The sequence below is a fragment of the Lissotriton helveticus genome, chromosome 1_2 (assembly GCF_964261635.1).
Source record: "Lissotriton helveticus chromosome 1_2, aLisHel1.1, whole genome shotgun sequence".
Classification (NCBI taxonomy): domain Eukaryota; kingdom Metazoa; phylum Chordata; class Amphibia; order Caudata; family Salamandridae; genus Lissotriton; species Lissotriton helveticus.
Window position 1 is genome coordinate 303,481,522 of NC_136058.1, and position 17,971 is coordinate 303,499,492.

At 48.0% G+C, this 17,971-nt stretch overlaps 1 protein-coding gene across 5 annotated transcripts in view; it reads left to right on the forward strand.

The window, feature by feature from the left end:
* TOE1 (target of EGR1, exonuclease) overlaps window positions 1-17,971 on the forward strand; it is a 103,784-nt gene that overhangs the window by 66,415 nt on the left and 19,398 nt on the right. For all 5 annotated transcript variants that reach the window (XM_078671779.1, XM_078671780.1, XM_078671783.1 and 2 more), the window contains one exon: window positions 15,470-15,641. In XM_078671779.1, coding sequence (XP_078527905.1) covers window positions 15,470-15,641 — 172 coding nt within the window. The remainder of the gene's footprint in view (window positions 1-15,469; window positions 15,642-17,971) is intronic.

Sequence of the window (17,971 nt, forward strand, 5' to 3'; positions counted from 1 at the left end):
CGATGTCAGAGGTGTGCTTCACTGCTAATCTGCAATTAAGTAGAAGATCAGAGAGCGGTGTAGGTACTTGTTTTAAGGTGTTGCTGTTTACCCTTCTATTTTTGAATGCGGAAGATCTATCTGCGTTACTTGTGATCGTATGTATTTTGTTTACGTCAATCTTTGGGGGGGAGGGGCACTGTAAAAAGTGTGTTGACTCATAAGATAAAAGAGCTTGAGCCTAATCCGCCGTTAAATAGTCAAGTTGTATGCGAGGGCGATATTGTCTATCCACCAATGACACGGGTGGACTGTTAAGCTTGTTTTGAATGTGGAGTACTGATTTATTTATTTTTATGCGTTTGACTGTAGCGAGAGAGTAATTGATGATGTGTAAGATGCTCTTCATTTCCAGAATAGCATTATGGATGCTCTGAGAAATGCTGACTGTTTTGGTGATTCAGAGATTCAAGGTCCGTTAGTGTAGCCTGTGATAGAGGCATTGGGTCCCAGGTATCAGGGCTTGGGTTGCTGTTGCACTCGGTGATCCTGGAGGAGGGGCTGGATTTTTAATTCCCTGTGGTTGCTTTTCTGTAGGTAGAGGTGCGCACGGGAACTGTTTTATTCAGAGGAGGGGCAGGGAGGCGTTTTGGGGGGGTAAGCGACTAGCTTTGGCTGACCTGTCTGGATGTGGGAGAGGGATGATGATTGGGTGATGAGGTTGCAGGCGTTCCATTTTTGAGAGGTTGAGAAAGCAGGATGGGCAGTACTCTAATAGACTTAGGGGAGATTCTGCTCTGTGCACTATGCTGTAAGGACAACACGTTGGGGAGATTAGTGCCAGTCCTCTCTTTGGAAGAGGATGTTAAGGAGCTTAAGGAGGTAGCTTCTGCCGTGATGGTTGTAAACGGGCAGCCTTACCCTAAGAGGCTAACTTAGGACTGAACTGGACTACTCTAGTGGGTGTTGGATTGAGAAAGAGGCTTTGGAGGTGAATTGAAGGATTGCTGTCAAGCACCTGATCTTTAACGGTGAAGAAGTGGTCATCACATTTTTTTAGATCCTCGTTTGCTGCTTTTAATCAGAACAGTGCAATTTTTGTGTGTTGTTATGGTCAGCTCTTAAGTTTTGTGAAGTATTTTGGTGCCGTACGGAATGTTTTTAGTTTCAATAACGTTTTGAGAGGTTTAATATGGCTGCTCGCCATATTGCTATTTTCCTGGTGTAGAATATTCGGTCATTTACTATGATGCTCTTTTCCATGTTGTAGTACGGGTTGGAGATCAGAGTCTCAGGGCGTCTTCTCAGAAGATTGTGTTTGAAGGTTTTTGAAGCAGACCTGGATAGGTGGTGGGGGTATGTGATGGTGTAGGAATTACATCCTGACAGTTTCAGGCCCGAACCTGCCATACTGTTGAGGGATAGAGTGCAGGTTATGCAGAGTAGAAGTTTCTTATTCTTGATCTGTGGCAGAGCTGTCTAATTGCAGTGTTGCTCTAGATCTATTCCCTGGCCAGTGTTGCAGGACGTTTCAGCGAAGTCACTTCATTGTATGGGATGGGATTATAAGTCCAGTGAAGAGAGGAAAAAGTTACACTGCTAAGCCTAGTTTTCTTTTCCAAGTACATGCAAACTCTGGCAAAATGATCTAACATGAACTTCTAGTTTTGTTAATGGGCAGTCAAATATGCAGAGATGGCGCTTTGTTTCTCATCACCTCAAGCATTCCAGTCTTGTTTTTAGGGAAAGAGTTTAAATTGTCTTTCTTACTTCCTGAAAAGTGTTTTTAAGATGAGGAATTAGACATGATTGAACGAACAGCATGATTTGGGGTTTGCAGAGATTTTTCACCTCCTGCTTTCAATATTAAATACTAATGACCGCTTCAGGTGTCTCTGCTAATGCTAATTTCTCGAAAGAAAGCAGTTTCTCTTGGATCTCTTTACTACAGCAGCATATAACTAACTCATCCCTGATTAATATATCTGTTAAGCTTTCAAACTCACAGGGTGAAGCTAGTAGCACTCAATGTTGTCACATAGGACTCAATAGACTCATTTGGCCAATACTATCTTGAGAAAATGTAAATCTCCTATCAATGATGCTCTTTTGTGAAAACGTTGCTCCAAACGTTGTACTGTCCCTTCATATTCACTTAACGCTTGACCCCCAACAGGTGTGCTGTCCCGCCAGACCCAAATAAGGTACTCCAATACATTTTTACTTTTTCCGCTGTAACACTGAACATCAATAGCCCCCAAATAAATAGTAAATACTTTGAATGAGTCTTTACAGCGGATGTGGGCTCATACAGAGAATCAAGAAATGGTGATGGAGGATCGATAGCTTCATACAGTGCATGTTCAAACAGAAAAAAAGAGTAAGAAAAATGAACTGTGAAGAACAACAAATGTCAGTATCGAAAAAAAGCACTAGGAAAGCACAACCAGATACAGACTTAAAAACAATGCTTTTGAATAACCAGTCCTAAAAACCATAAGCAAACTGTGATACTCGTGCAGTGCATTTGAAACAGAAAATTACATTAAACAAAGTGGTGCTCATGTACCCTGTAGACCATTGAGCGAATGAGGTCTTTGCATTACAGGGTAGCACTAGTGGTGGTGTTCTCCTTACTTAAAATGCAAACCATTTCATAAGGGTGTACACTTCACGAGCGTCCTGCTGCAGAGAAGCAGATCAGTTAGAAGACTTAACGCAATTTTTTGTAATACCTGGTGTGCTGTAATCACTGTTGAGAATTAACAGCAATGGTATTCCACTGCAGGCAATGGAGCACATTTTGCATATGTAAGTAAAATTCACCTTAAAGTGGTTGAGTGGTGTGCGCATTACTGTTTAGCACTCTGCGAAAGAATAAAATGACGTGTGCATAACTGTCATGAACATGTAATATGTACAAGCAGTTATTGCGTTACTGTACTCTGTCTATCTCGTTAATATAAAAGTGAGGGATGTGACGTACTTAGTCTAAATTTGAGAACAAATTTCAGTGAAATTCAAAACTGGCCTTTAGCGCTAGATTTTAGCTCAAAATGTGTTTTCCATCCATTTGGGTTGAAAGGCCACATTTTACATCAAATGAATAGCACCAAAAACAGTTGCGACAAAACCCGCCAGAGGTTGCTTTCTGGCCATTTGCATGCTATTATTTTTTGGTGCATAATAGCAGAATTTCAAATAAAACAATTTCCGAAGTTATGTAAAATATGGCGTAATTGAAACTTTAACTGTCCTTAAAATTAAAGGCTTCTATTGTGTACGCACCCTGGAGCAAGTCCTGACCGAGGTGGAGATGAGCAGTCACAGGGAACAAAGACACTGATTTTAATGCAAAAAGTCAGCAGCACGGAAAGGCCTCTCCAACGGCTGATATCATCTGCCAAACATGACAAAATCACAAACCAAGGCCACTGCAACACTTGAGTGAAACAAGAAAGCAGTGCCAAAGAGAAATGTGTGCGCTCCGTGGTCTCCAGTATGAAAACAGAAGTCCTTGATTGAAGATGGTACCTGTATTACCAAACCTGTGGAGCAGAGCAGCCAGCACTAAAAACAGCTTCTCCCCCGAGCATTCAACAGAACCTACAGACCTTTAATCCTTGAACACAGGTGTTTACTTCGGCTACATAGTAGCAGTAAATAACCAAATAAAACAAGGGGTTCTACTTTATCTGACAAAGTGCCCAAATTCTGAACATAATCTATTTATTTCGTTTTCCATAGTTCACGTTAGCTGACCTTACTACTTCGAGTGAGACTTAATCTTTGTGTAGTGCCATTTCTTATATGGATTTTTTCAATCTTTTTAGGTCGAGCCTAGACATGCAAGTAAGCGAAGCTTGCTTGTGTCTGGCTCGAAACCTATTGTCACCCGTTTTTAGGTTTCGCCTGGCGTCGGAGCTCCTAGCTCCGCCCAGGAGAAATCTTATGTCCCTACAGTGTAGGGCTTAGTCCCGCCCTCTGTTCCATTGGCTAGCTCCATAAATGGAGGCTAGCCATTGGAACAGAGATCTGTCCGTCATGGCCGGACCAGATTCGTGGGCGTTCCCGTGATTTTTTCGCTCTCCGCCTCTGCGATGTCGTCATCGCGGCGGTGGGCAGAGTTTCGTTTTTTTTTTTCTGGGTTTGTTTTTGTCATTCCATGCCGACCACGGCCGCCGGAGGAAGCCCAGGTGAGTGCTGGTTTCTCTTGGGGAAAGGCCGTTCCAAATAGCTTAAAGTACTAAGAGCTGCCTAGGCGTGTCATGGACTGTTACTGCAGCTAGCCTAGTCTGCCGAGGAGCAGACAACTAAAAGTCCCATAAACAGGAAGGTAGCGCCGAGTCCAGGGTGTGGGCGCTGTGAAGGCGGCTGTAAATCTCAGCGGGGCTCGGGCGCTCACTCTTCGCTGCCTCCTCTCGTCACGGGACGCGTCCCTCCCGGACACTCGCGGCAGCGCCGGGATTCAGCTGTGTCCTCGGTTGTCCTCTGTGAAAGTCAGTTATGCTCGTTGCGTTTTAACCGGAAATTGAATCCTGTGCCTTCTGGACCAAAATGTTCCCCTTTTCCACTTTCTGGTCAGAATGCAGTCGCACCACATGAAAAGGAGACATCTGAAACTTGGTCCGAAGAGAGAGCCGGTAGAAAGAGGGACACGCACCATCTCTCTCTGAGGGAGCCCGTAGTGTATACTCACTCATTCCTGCAATGAGCGACCAATGCACACTGAGAGAAACTCCTGCAGGGCTTTTGTGTGCCTTTGCAGGCCGCTAGGTTAGTTCGGTTGCTGTGCAGAAACATGTACAACTTGCAGGTCACCGCTGGCCAGCAAGATAACTCGCAGGGGTGGTGTGCCTGCTGCAAAGTGCGTGAGTAAGGGGGGGGGGGTTTCCCCGACTGCATGTTAGTTTTGAATCCCAGTAATGTAGGGGTGAGGAGTCTGTTGTGCTTGGGGGTGAGCGATATATATAAACCAGGGGCAGGTCACAGATATGAACCTCAGGGAGCTGCAGGTTTGATGCGCCTGCTGCGCAGATCAGCGCAGTAACTTTCAAACTATGGGTGTGATTATCATCCTCTGATATCTCTGTACCACTGGGAGTGCGACCCTACCTACCCCCGTTATTTTATTTGTGTCATATCGAAGTTACACGACTACGAGTAACCGCATTATAAAAATAATAAAAAAGATTGTGATAAATGCAAAGCGTGCGTAGGTCTAAAATTAAGTACACCATAGCAGTTGTGGACGCATACCTCTGTTAAAGGTCATGTCATTTACTAACGCAGAAATATCAAAACAGAAATGGTCTGTTGGGCACGGAAACAGTACGGTGCAAGAATGTTCAGGAATGTTAGCCGTTCAAAGCAACTGCTGACGTTTCAGCACAAAAGTAACCCCGGACAGGTGTTCCGAACTCCATTAAAAGTGATCCGGGACCCTTTTCATGGAACGATGCAAGACACACCGGGGCCCTGCGCGAGACACACAGATGAGTGACACTTCCACCCAGTGGTGTCAGACTCGCTCCCAGCTGCAGCGTGTGCAGCAGTGGGCGACTCTGTCGGCGAGATGGAAGACCTCTAGAGACTGTGAACGATCAATCGCACAGACGGTGCACCTAGGGTGAGACTAATGTGTGAGACTTGCTACCAACCCACTAGGCTCCTCTCCGAGGCGTGAGACTAAATTGCACAGATGAATGCAGCAAGGGGTGGCAGTTTCGTGAGACTCACTCCTCACCAATAAGCTTCTTCTCTGCGGTAATTGAGTCTCTCTCCATACTATGTGGAAAGGGGGAGAATGGCGCGAGTCTCATTTCCAATGAACGAGCCTCTTCCCTGTGGTGTAAGACTCACCGCCAGAGACCGTGCGCCAAGGTGCGAGACTGTAGTGCCAGGCTCAATCCCCATCCAAAAGCTTCTCCGCCAAAGTTTAAACTCCCTCATCCAAAGGAGTGAGACTCGCTACAAGTCTTTACACCAAATAGCTTAAAGTACTAAGGAGCTGCCTAGGTGTGTCATGGACTGTTACTGCAGCTAGCCTAGTCTGCCGAGGAGCAGACAACTAAAAGTCCCATAAACAGGAAGGTAGCGCCGAGTCCAGGGTGTGGGCGCTGTGAAGGCGGCTGTAAATCTCAGCGGGGCTCGGGCGCTCACTCTTCGCTGCCTCCTCTCGTCACGGGACGCGTCCCTCCCGGACACTCGCGGCAGCGCCGGGATTCAGCTGTGTCCTCGACTGTCCTCTGTAAAAGTCAGTTATGCTCGTTGCGTTTTAACCGGAAATTGAATCCTGAGCCTTCTGGACCAAAACGTTCCCCTTTTCCACTTTCTGGTCAGAATGCATTCGCACCACATGAAAAGGAGACATCTGAAACTTGGTCCGAAGAGAGAGCAGGTAGAAAGAGGGACACGCACCATCTCTCTCTGAGGGAGCCCGTAGTGTATACTCACTCATTCCTGCAGGGATTTTGTGTGCCTTTGCAGGCCGCTAGGTTAGTTCGGTTGCTGTGCAGAAACGTGTACAACTTGCAGGTCACCGCTGGCCAGCAAGATAACTCACAGGGGTGGTGTGCCTGCTGCAAAGTGCGTGAGTGGGGGGGGGGGGGGTTACACCGACCGCACGTTAGTTTTGAATCCCAGTAATGTAGGGGTGAGGAGTCTGTTGTGGTTGGGGGTGAGCGATATATATAAACCAGGGGCAGGTCACAGATATGAACCTCAGGGAGCTGCAGGGTTGATGCGCCTGCTGCGCAGATCAGCGCAGTAACTTTCAAACTATGGGTGTGATTATCATCCTCTGATATCTCTGTACCACTGGGAGTGCGACCCTACCTACCCCCGTTATTTTATTTGTGTCATATCGAAGTTACACGACTACGAGTAACCGCATTATAAAAATAATAAAAATGATTGTGATAAATGCAAAGCGTGCGTAGGTCTAAAATTAAGTACACCATAGCAGGTGTGGACGCACACCTCTGTTAAAGGTCATGTCATTTACTAACGCAGAAATATCAAAACAGAAATGGTCTGTTGGGCACGGAAACAGTACGGTGCAAGAATGTTTAGGAATGTTAGCCGTTCTAAGCAACTGCTGACGTTTCAGCACAAAAGTAACCCCGGACAGGTGTTCCGAACTCCATTAAAAGTGATCCGGGACCGGGATCCTTTTCATGGAACGATGCGAGACCCACCGGGGCCCTGCGCGAGACACACAGATGAGTGACACTTCCACCCAGTGGTGTCAGACTCGCTCCCAGCTGCAGCGTGTGCAGCTCTCTAGAAACTGTGAACGATCAATCGCACAGACGGTGCACCTAGGGTGAGACTAATGTGTGAGACTTGCTACCAACCCACTAGGCTCCTCTCCGAGGCGTGAGACTAAATTGCACAGATGGATGCAGCAAGGGGTGGCAGTTTCGTGAGACTCACTCCTCACCAATAAGCTTCTTCTCTGCGGTAATGGAGTCTCTCTCCATACTATGGAAATGATGTTATAGCTGGGACTTAGGACTTGTTCCTGAGGCAGGCCATCACAACAGTAAGGATAGGAAGTGACTCCACAACAGCCAGTGGTGCAGGCAAAGCGTCCCAAACAACATAATTAAGAGGCACCACAACAGTCACAGCAGACGGTAGGACACCAAGGGGCGTCAGAGCAATCACAGGAACAGGATTTGACTGTCGCAGTGGCACAAAATTTCGCAGACTTCACCCAGACTAGAAACGACTTTACAGTTGTTAGTGTGCAGGCTGTAGTCAGTCAGAAGATTAATGCGACCACAGTCGGTCAGTTTAGCAAAATGCATGTGATAGCACGCTACGGGGCAGGGGATGGTGCGACACACCGTGAGCATACATACCAACCCTCGCCATTGAGGCCTTACCTAACGCCACCTGACAGCAGATCGTAAACATTCAGTCAGCAACCCCCGTGCCAAGCCAGCGAGAAAACTACAGTGATGGACAGGCTAAAGGGCGGTACGAGGAAAGGCTCACAACCTTACAAGCCCTGCGATTGGTTACAAGAACAACCCACCCGGAAAAGACTTCCCGTGTGTGTGTGGCTCTGTGTGTGTGTGTGGCTCTGTCTGTGTGTGTGTGTGGCTCTGTCTGTGTGTGTGCGTGGCTCTGTCTGTGTGTGTGCGTGGCTCTGTCTGTGTGTGTGCGTGGCTCTGTCTGTGTGTCTGCGTGGCTCTGTCTGTGTGTGTGCGTGGCTCTGTCTGTGCGTGGCTCTGTCTGTGTGTGTGCGTGGCTCTGTGTGTGTGTGTGTGTGCGTGGCTCTGTCTGTGTGTGTGTGCGTGGCTCTGTCTGTGTGTGTGTGGCTCTGTCTGTGTGTGTGTGCGTGGCTCTGTCTGTGTGTGTGTGTGTGTGCGCGTGGCTCTCTGTGTGTGTGTGTGTGTGCGCGTGGCTCTCTCTGTGTGTGTGCGTGGCTCTGTGTGTGTGTGCGTGGCTCTGTGTGTGTGTGTGTGTGCGTGGCTCTGTGTGTGTGTGTGCGTGGCTCTGTGTGTGTGTGCGCGTGGCTCTCTCTGTGTGTGTGTGTGTGTGTGTGTGTGTGCGCGTGGCTCTCTGTCTGTGTGTGTGTGTGCGTGGCTCTGTCTGTGTGTGTGTGTGCGTGGCTCTGTCTGTGTGTGTGCGTGGCTCTGTCTGTGTGTGTGTCTGTGTGCGTGGCTCTGTCTGTCTGTCTGTGTGTGTGTGTGTGTCTGTGTGCGTGGCTCTGTCTGTGTGTGTGTGTGTGTGCGTGTCTGTGTGTGTGCGTGGCTCTGTCTGTGTGTGTGTGTGTGTGTGGCTCTCTCTCTGTGTGTGTGTGTGTGTGTGTGCGTGGCTCTCTCTGTCTGTGTGTGTGTGTGTGCGTGGCTCTCTGTCTGTGTGTGTGTGCGTGGCTCTGTCTGTGTGTGTGCGTGGCTCTGTCTGTGTGTGTGCGTGGCTCTGTCTGTGTGTGTGCGTGGCTCTGTGTGTGTGCGTGGCTCTGTCTGTGTGTGTGTGTGTGTGCGTGGCTCTGTGTGTGTGTGTGCGTGCGTGGCTCTGTCTGTGTGTGTGTGTGTGCGTGGCTCTGTCTGTGTGTGCGCGCGTGGCTCTCTGTGTGTGTGTGTGTGTGCGTGGCTCTCTCTCTGTGTGTGTGTGTGTGTGTGTGTGCGCGCGTGGCTCTCTCTGTCTGTGTGTGTGTGTGTGCGTGGCTCTGTCTGTGTGTGTGCGTGGCTCTGTCTGTGTGTGTGCGTGGCTCTGTGTGTGCGTGGCTCTGTCTGTGTGTGTGTGTGCGTGGCTCTGTGTGTGTGTGTGCGTGCGTGGCTCTGTCTGTGTGTGTGTGTGTGCGTGGCTCTGTCTGTGTGTGTGTGCGTGTGGCTCTCTGTGTGTGTGTGTGTGTGCGCGCGTGGCTCTCTGTGTGTGTGTGTGTGCGTGGCTCTCTCTGTCTGTGTGTGTGTGTGCGCGTGGCTCTCTGTGTGTGTGTGTGTGTGTGTGTGCGCGCGTGGCTCTCTGTGTGTGTGGCTCTGTCTGTGTGTGTGTGTGGCTCTGTCTGTGTGTGTGCGTGGCTCTGTCTGTGTGTGTGCGTGGCTCTGTCTGTGTGTGTGCGTGGCTCTGTCTGTGTGTCTGCGTGGCTCTGTCTGTGTGTGTGCGTGGCTCTGTCTGTGCGTGGCTCTGTCTGTGTGTGTGCGTGGCTCTGTGTGTGTGTGTGTGTGCGTGGCTCTGTCTGTGTGTGTGTGCGTGGCTCTGTCTGTGTGTGTGTGGCTCTGTCTGTGTGTGTGTGCGTGGCTCTGTCTGTGTGTGTGTGTGTGTGCGCGTGGCTCTCTGTGTGTGTGTGTGTGTGCGCGTGGCTCTCTCTGTGTGTGTGCGTGGCTCTGTGTGTGTGTGCGTGGCTCTGTGTGTGTGTGTGTGTGCGTGGCTCTGTGTGTGTGTGTGCGTGGCTCTGTGTGTGTGTGCGCGTGGCTCTCTCTGTGTGTGTGTGTGTGTGTGTGTGTGTGCGCGTGGCTCTCTGTCTGTGTGTGTGTGTGCGTGGCTCTGTCTGTGTGTGTGTGTGCGTGGCTCTGTCTGTGTGTGTGCGTGGCTCTGTCTGTGTGTGTGTCTGTGTGCGTGGCTCTGTCTGTCTGTCTGTGTGTGTGTGTGTGTCTGTGTGCGTGGCTCTGTCTGTGTGTGTGTGTGTGTGCGTGTCTGTGTGTGTGCGTGGCTCTGTCTGTGTGTGTGTGTGTGTGTGGCTCTCTCTCTGTGTGTGTGTGTGTGTGTGTGCGTGGCTCTCTCTGTCTGTGTGTGTGTGTGTGCGTGGCTCTCTGTCTGTGTGTGTGTGCGTGGCTCTGTCTGTGTGTGTGCGTGGCTCTGTCTGTGTGTGTGCGTGGCTCTGTCTGTGTGTGTGCGTGGCTCTGTGTGTGTGCGTGGCTCTGTCTGTGTGTGTGTGTGTGTGCGTGGCTCTGTGTGTGTGTGTGCGTGCGTGGCTCTGTCTGTGTGTGTGTGTGTGCGTGGCTCTGTCTGTGTGTGTGCGTGTGGCTCTCTGTGTGTGTGTGTGTGTGTGCGCGCGTGGCTCTCTGTGTGTGTGTGTGTGTGCGTGGCTCTCTCTCTGTGTGTGTGTGTGTGTGTGTGTGCGCGCGTGGCTCTCTCTGTCTGTGTCTGTGTGTGTGCGTGGCTCTGTCTGTGTGTGTGCGTGGCTCTGTCTGTGTGTGTGCGTGGCTCTGTGTGTGTGCGTGGCTCTGTCTGTGTGTGTGTGTGCGTGGCTCTGTGTGTGTGTGTGCGTGCGTGGCTCTGTCTGTGTGTGTGTGTGTGCGTGGCTCTGTCTGTGTGTGTGTGCGTGTGGCTCTCTGTGTGTGTGTGTGTGTGCGCGCGTGGCTCTCTGTGTGTGTGTGTGTGCGTGGCTCTCTCTGTCTGTGTGTGTGTGTGCGCGTGGCTCTCTGTGTGTGTGTGTGTGTGTGTGTGCGCGCGTGGCTCTCTGTGTTTGTGTGTGTGCGTGGCTCTCTCTGTCTGTGTGTGTGTGTGCGTGGCTCTGTCTGTGTGTGTGTGTGCGTGGCTCTGTCTGTGTGTGTGTGTGTGTGTGTGTGTGCGTGGCTCTGTCTGTGTGTGTGTGTGCGTGGCTCTGTCTGTGTGTGTGTGTGTGCGTGGCTCTGTCTGTGTGTGTGTGTGTGCGTGGCTCTGTCTGTGTGTGTGTGTGTGTGTGCGTGGCTCTCTGTCTGTCTGTCTGTGTGCGTGGCTCTGTCTGTCTGTGTGTGTGTGTGTGTGTGTGTGCGTGTCTGTGTGTCTGTGTGTGTGCGTGTCTGTGTGTGCGCGGCTCTGTGTGCGCGCGGCTCTGTGTGTGTGTGTGCACGCGGCTCTGCCTGTGTGTGTGGGTGGCTTTGTGTGTGTGACTGTGTGTGGGTGCTAATGCAATAGGTCTTGCATATGCAATCGATTAAGCTATTGGCAATGTAAATGACAATGCCATTTATTTATGATTAAAAAAATAATAAGCAATGCCAGTAGCTCTACCTTTAATTATGCCGAGAGCATTGCATTGTAAATGCTTGTTTTCCTTGCCTGCCCGCCCCCCTCCCGCTGTCCGTGTGCCTGCCCGCCACCCTCCCGCTGTCCCTGTACCTGCCCGCCCTCCTTGCCGTTTCCTCCCCCCTCCCGCTGTCCGTGTGCCTGCCCGCCCGCTGTCCGTGTGCCTGCCCGCCCCCTCCCGCTGTCCGTGCCTTTCCCGCCCCCCCCTCCCACTTTGTGCATTTTGCATAAGGTACTGCAGTGCATTTTGTATCTTGTGATGCCGGAAGTTGAGTGTATGTTATACCTTGTGAAGTGGGTGACTGCTGTGTATCTGTGTGCATTGTGAGACAGGCATTGTGAGACTTCGACCTTCATTGAGGTTGGCAATGTAAATAACAATGCCATTTATTTATAAGTAAAAAAAAAAAGAAATGTCATGAGCAATGCCAATAGCTCTAACTTTTCCAAAGGCGAAACCATTGCATTGTAAATGCTTGTTAGGAATGTGGACAAGAAATATGCACGAGCGCAGATTGCACCTCGTGGGCGCGCACGGCGCCGTGCCCATCTCCTGCCTCGAAGCTCCACCACCACACACGCATGCGCATACACAGAGGCACACAAGCGCCCATGCACGCACCCATACATACAGAGAACCTATCCCCGCCGTCGCATACAAACACACACACTGCATACACAGCCGCATACACAGAGACACACACACAATCGCCCATGCACGCATGCACCCATACATACATACATACAGAGAACCCACCCCCGCCGTCGCATACACACACATGCGCGCGCACACACACACAGCACACACACAAGCGCACCAAGACCCCCGCCGCCCCACCAGACCCGCCCCACTCACCATGTTCTTCGTTCGTGTCCCTCGGCAGCCATCCGGTCATTCTGGGCAACAGGCGGGTGCCGCGCTGAGATGCAGTCACGCAAATCTTCCGGCGGGCACAGGAACGCGGGGTAGACTCCCGTCTGCTTCCTGTATTTTTCTGGCCCCGCCCCCGTCCCAACAAAGGTTGCCTGGCTTCCTGTTTTCTTCCCTGCGTGCAGCGGGGTCTGTGGCTGTGTCATTAACTCCCTCCCTCGCGAAAAAAAATAAAATCTCCTCAGATTGTCCGGGCGCGCCAAGAGCTTGAGGTGAGCACAACTCTCGCTATGCCTTCGTAAAATGTTCTCTGCATTAGGGGCCAAGGGAAGACTCCCCTCATCGGGGCATTTTTCCAGCGTCCCCTGCAACTCGTCCACCGAGTCACTGGCAAGAAGTTTTCTCCAAGAACCAGCAGCCTCTGCCTGCCTGTCTCTGCGCCACCTCCCCTGACCAACGGCCAAAATGCAGGACGACAAGGAGAACGTGCTTGTATGCTTTTAAATGTAATATTCCATAGGAAATGGCAAGGCGGCGTGTGGATTATGCGCCTGCTACGAAAGCGCGACTCGGGTTGGTCTCAACATTCCATTCTGTTTTTTACATTCTGTTGTTTTTGAGCTACTTTGACCCACAGACTATTGACATTTGTTGCTCTCGTCTCACCCCTCTCTCTCAGGCAGTCGGACACGCCCGCGGCTGCAGAGGAGGAGGTCTGAGGAGAGTGCTGCCTCTTTAAACCTTGTAAGGGAGGGTACACCCTCACATGCCCTCGGCCGCCGGATTCCCCCCCCCCTGTGTTCACTGTATCGCAATAACCAATTTATTTATTTATTCAATGCATTTTTATAAAGCGCGGACTTTACCTGAAGGTGTTGTCAGAGCACTGTACAATAGAACCAGTTACGTTCCATGAGAGAACTGTTGTAGGAATGGAACAAACAAAAATAGCAGGCCATAATATCGAAGCGACGCAGGCAAAAGGCACACAATCTCAAGCACAGCATGAACAGACTGTACAAGCAAAAATAAGAATAAATATGAGAAATTTTACAATGACTAAAGAAGAAGAACCAATCAGCAGGTGGCTCCGGACTTTTATTTAATCAGCTGGGGCTCCTTGATTGTTGTCCGATCAGCAGGTGGCTCCGTAATTATTGCCCGCCAGGGCGCAGTCACCACCCTGCCTGGCACTCCTTGCTGTCATGTCTGCCCCTGCACAGAGGGCACGGTAGAGAGTGCGTCCCCTGTGCCCCCAGCTTTGGACATACGGCTAGGCGCCCTAATGGGCAGACTACTCACTGGCTGGCACACATAGGCACGAGGCGAGGGTGGCTAAAAGCAGCTTCACCAGCTGGCACATGGCAGTGGCGTCACTAGGGGTTGCGGACTGCATGGATGACACCATGAGTTACCGCACGGGGTAACACCAACCCTAGTGACGTCGCTGGCCGGAGAGACGCAGTAGTGATAATAACATGTCCGGTAATTAATTCCACTCTCTGAAGAATGCTACAAGCCAGAACTAAATATGCAAATCCGTCTCTGCTTTACTTTAAAGCTGCATCTGTCTTCCTATCTATCCCCCAAAACACACATCTATTAAGATTCCGATAAGATCGCATTTTTTCCGAATCCATTACAAATAGCTGTGCTGCAGTACAAAAGCCAGCTTTCCAAGTAGCTATGGCTGTTATGATTTTACTGGGGGCTGTCGGTGCTCGGTACTTTTTTAATTAGATCTGTCTGATGAGAATAAAAAAAGTTATCCGTCAATCAGGTAGCTTCCAGTCTTGCTTTTGAAAAGGAGGCTGGGCAAAATATAGCTTGTGTGCATGCGGGGCTTTCTCGTTGACAACAAAAGACATCTTATATGCAATTCAATCCATTACATGCCCCCGTGCTGCGGAAAACGAAGTGTTCTGTGAAGAAATTTGTATTCACGCCAAGCAACAAAAACACGACTTATCTTCCTGACTAGAACTACTCTATACTACAGTGTGCAAATATGTTCTCTCAATGTTTCAAGCTTTATTACAAATGTTACAAAAAAAGTTAATATTTCACTTCTGTTTTTGGATTTTCGTCACAATAAAATACACTGAACATAATCTTCACAAAAATTATTTACAAAAGTTTAAGCTATTGCCATTATAAATTACAATAACTTTTGTTTAAGTAATTATTTAAAAAAATTAAACGCCATTGTAATTTGTAATATCAATACATCTAAGTCACGTAAATACAAAACATGTTGCATTACAAATGCTTTAGGTGCCACATTTGCAAAAGTTAAAAGTATTGGCATTGTAAATGACAAAGCTATTAATTTCGCTATTTTCAAAACCAACACATAAATAAAAAAAATTGTTATTTACAAGACCAATAGCTCAAACTTTCCTAATGCGAGACCTATTGCATTGCAAATGCTTGTTTTGTAAGTTGCTGATACGGATTCCTTGCCTTGACGTTTTCATTTTTTAGCTCTTGTGTCGTCTCAGACCTAGTGTTAAATTATGAAAACCATAGGTGAATTGGCACCCTGTGATGTGTGGCCCGCTCTGAAGAACTGCATTTACATCTAGATTTTAAACTTTTTTGTAGGCTTCTCAAAGTTAAAAAGTGTCTAGAAACAAATCTGATTCTGTAATGATCTTGACTTGTGTCCCGAGATTATACAGGTTTTCAAAATAGCTCTGTGTGCACGGCTGTAGCATCTTGAGCCACTGTCTCTAGTAAGTTACTTATGATTGACTTAAGTTTAGTTTAAAACAATGTTCTTTTCTTTTATCTTGTATATTAATATTGCTATGAGCGTCTCTCGAAAAACTGCATTAACGTACTAAAGATGAAAAAAGATATGCCGTTAGTTTACCAGATCTTTTATGTGTCATTAGCTAAAAATGGATTTGGTGTAAGAATGAAGGCGGGGAGAATAGAACTATTTTTTAGCTAATTTTAGTTACCAGGCAAACCTCCAGCTTTGAGCTGGATAAGTCAAAAAAGTTTTTACCAGCGTTGCATCCCATATGATTTTGCCTGGTAGCTATGGGAACAAATATTTTTTTTTTAAGATTGAATCGCTTCCTGAATCTAGTGACCGGGTTATCATTGTTGCAAAACGAATTATGCACTTACCGCTTTGTCTTTCAGCAAACGAGAGAACTTAAAGCTGATCAGCACCAACAACCAGCACTTGAAAATAGAGTTTTGTACCTATCCCGATAGTATGTCTTCCACTATAGACTATCGTTATTGTTCCTTCCCAGAGGCTATAGAGGAGTCCAATGGAGCCCAGCCTGCGTCAGTCTGCGAAACCTTCTCGGTGAGTTATGGCACTGCAGTACATTTATTTATTTATTTATTTATTTATTTATTTATTCAAAGTTTTATATAGCGCGAACAAGATCCTTACAGATATCAGAGCGCTTCACAGAGACGGGGATAGGGGCAGCAGGAATGAGCAAGATAATGGGAGCAGTATAGTAATCACTAACATAATAGGATAACAGTAATGTACAGAAACATATCAAAATACAATCAGGTAAACAAGTAATATATGACGGCACAAGTCATTGCTCCCACTACAGAAGGGTTCAGGTAAAACCTTGGATGTGTGGATGGCTTATACCAATTTCTTAGGATAGAGAAAGCACTGGGTGGGGGCATCGGGAGGGTGATTCAATACACCAAAGTGTAACATATATTGGTCGGTAGTAAGAGAGAAGCGTAGTAGTGACACCATCAAGTAGGAGTATAGTGCCAAAGGACAAGGTGATCAGTGATACAAAGCGATGCAGAGTCTCAGATCCAGTATCTATAAAGTTCAGGAGATCTTGGCCAGAAGGATTGTTTTCACCTCTTTCTTGAAGAGTGCAGTGGAGGAGATAAGCCTGGTTTCCGGAGGGAGCGCATTCCAGATCCTGGGTGCCATTCCTGAGAAGGAGCGTTTGTATGTTTTTTCTTTCCGGAATCTACGAGGTTTCAGGAGTAGATTTTTTGTACTTCGATTGGATCTCGACCCTCCTGATATAGACAACTTTTGAGCGAGGTAGTTGGGTGCCTTGTGGTGCACGGCCGAGTGTGTCATAACTGCAATTTTTAGCTGTATTCTGACTTCAAAAGGCAGCCATTTTAGAGATTTTAAGTCTGGGGATATATGCGAATGTTTTCTTGAGCCAGTAATGAGTCTCGCGGCAGCGTTCAGGGAGGCTCTTAGGGGTGCTGTTGTGGATAGCGGGAGTCCGCTGAGGGCCACAATTCCGTAGTCTATGCGAGGGATGACTAAAGCTTGTACAGCAGTTTGGAAGTCTTTGGCAGGGAGGAAGGGTTTAAGTTTCCTCAGTGTGTTGATTTGGAAATTAGCTCCTTTTGTGGCTTTGCTAACGTGTTGTTGCATGTTGAGCTTGGCGTCGACTGTGATGCCTAGGGATTTCGCTGAGTCCACGATGATAGGTTGGACATTGAGTGCTGTTAGGTTATTGAGCCAAGTTTGGGTGGTGGAAATTTTTGCCGGGGGTGAGATGAGTAGGAACTCAGTTTTCAGCGCATTTAGTTTGAGGTGATTATCGGCCAACCAAGATTGAGTGTTGCTAAGTGTGGAATTCAGAAGTTTGATATCTTCCGGGGATTGTAGCTTTAGGTAAAGTTGTGTGTCATTGGCGTACATATGGAATTGAACATTGGATGCTTGGAGCAAGGTGGCGAGCGGTTCCATGACGAGGTTGAACAGTGTGGGGGAGAGGGAAGATCCTTGTGGAACACCTAGATCTGCAGGCACCGGTGTAGATAGTGATACACAAACAAAGGCCTGTCTCCCAAAACACTCTTGCCTTTAAATTTTTACATGGATCGTGTAAAAAAATTTTTTAATTACCACCAGCCAAATATTCCTTGGCTTTTCCATCCATCTGAGTGTAAAAAATATTTAATATGGTACTCACACTACAACCAATCTGTCGCCGTACCATCACCCACCAAACAATATTCGTGGGAAGAAAAAGTGTGAGGAAGAGAGTGAGCACCTCACGGAAGAACCGCCAATCGGGTCTGTCTGACTAGTGATTGTCAGTGATCCCAATTATCATCATTGGTTACTCACTCTCATAACAGTGGGAAAGGGAAACAAAACAACAGAAAAAGACCAATAACATATAACAGTGCTTTTTCTCGACATCAGCCCCACAATCTGCTGACTGTTCTGACTATAGCGGGTTAATATTTAACCCTACTATATTGGTGTACACATTTAACACAAAAAAACACAACAACCCCCAGTGAGAAAGAAAACGTGAATCTCACACAGTTAAAATGGAAGAGTTCACTGGCCACTTTTAGTTTTATTCTGGGCTGTGAATCCTCCCAAGTAAAAATGACTCGCACCATATGTAGTCTCAGGTGGGTCATAGGTGCCAACATGTTTCGTTGCTTTTATTTAGCGCAACTTCTTCAGGGCGAATGGAGGTTACCCACTGTAATTGCCACTTTCATTCCATACACACCTATGATGGTATCAAACGACAAGATTGCAAAAAACACATTAAAATGAGCCACGGGTTACAAAACCACACTGTGATGCGTGATTGTGATTTCGAAAACCAAGCACACAGTTACCTTGGGTTAGCGATTCTCTCGTATACCTGCTACCCACTTAAT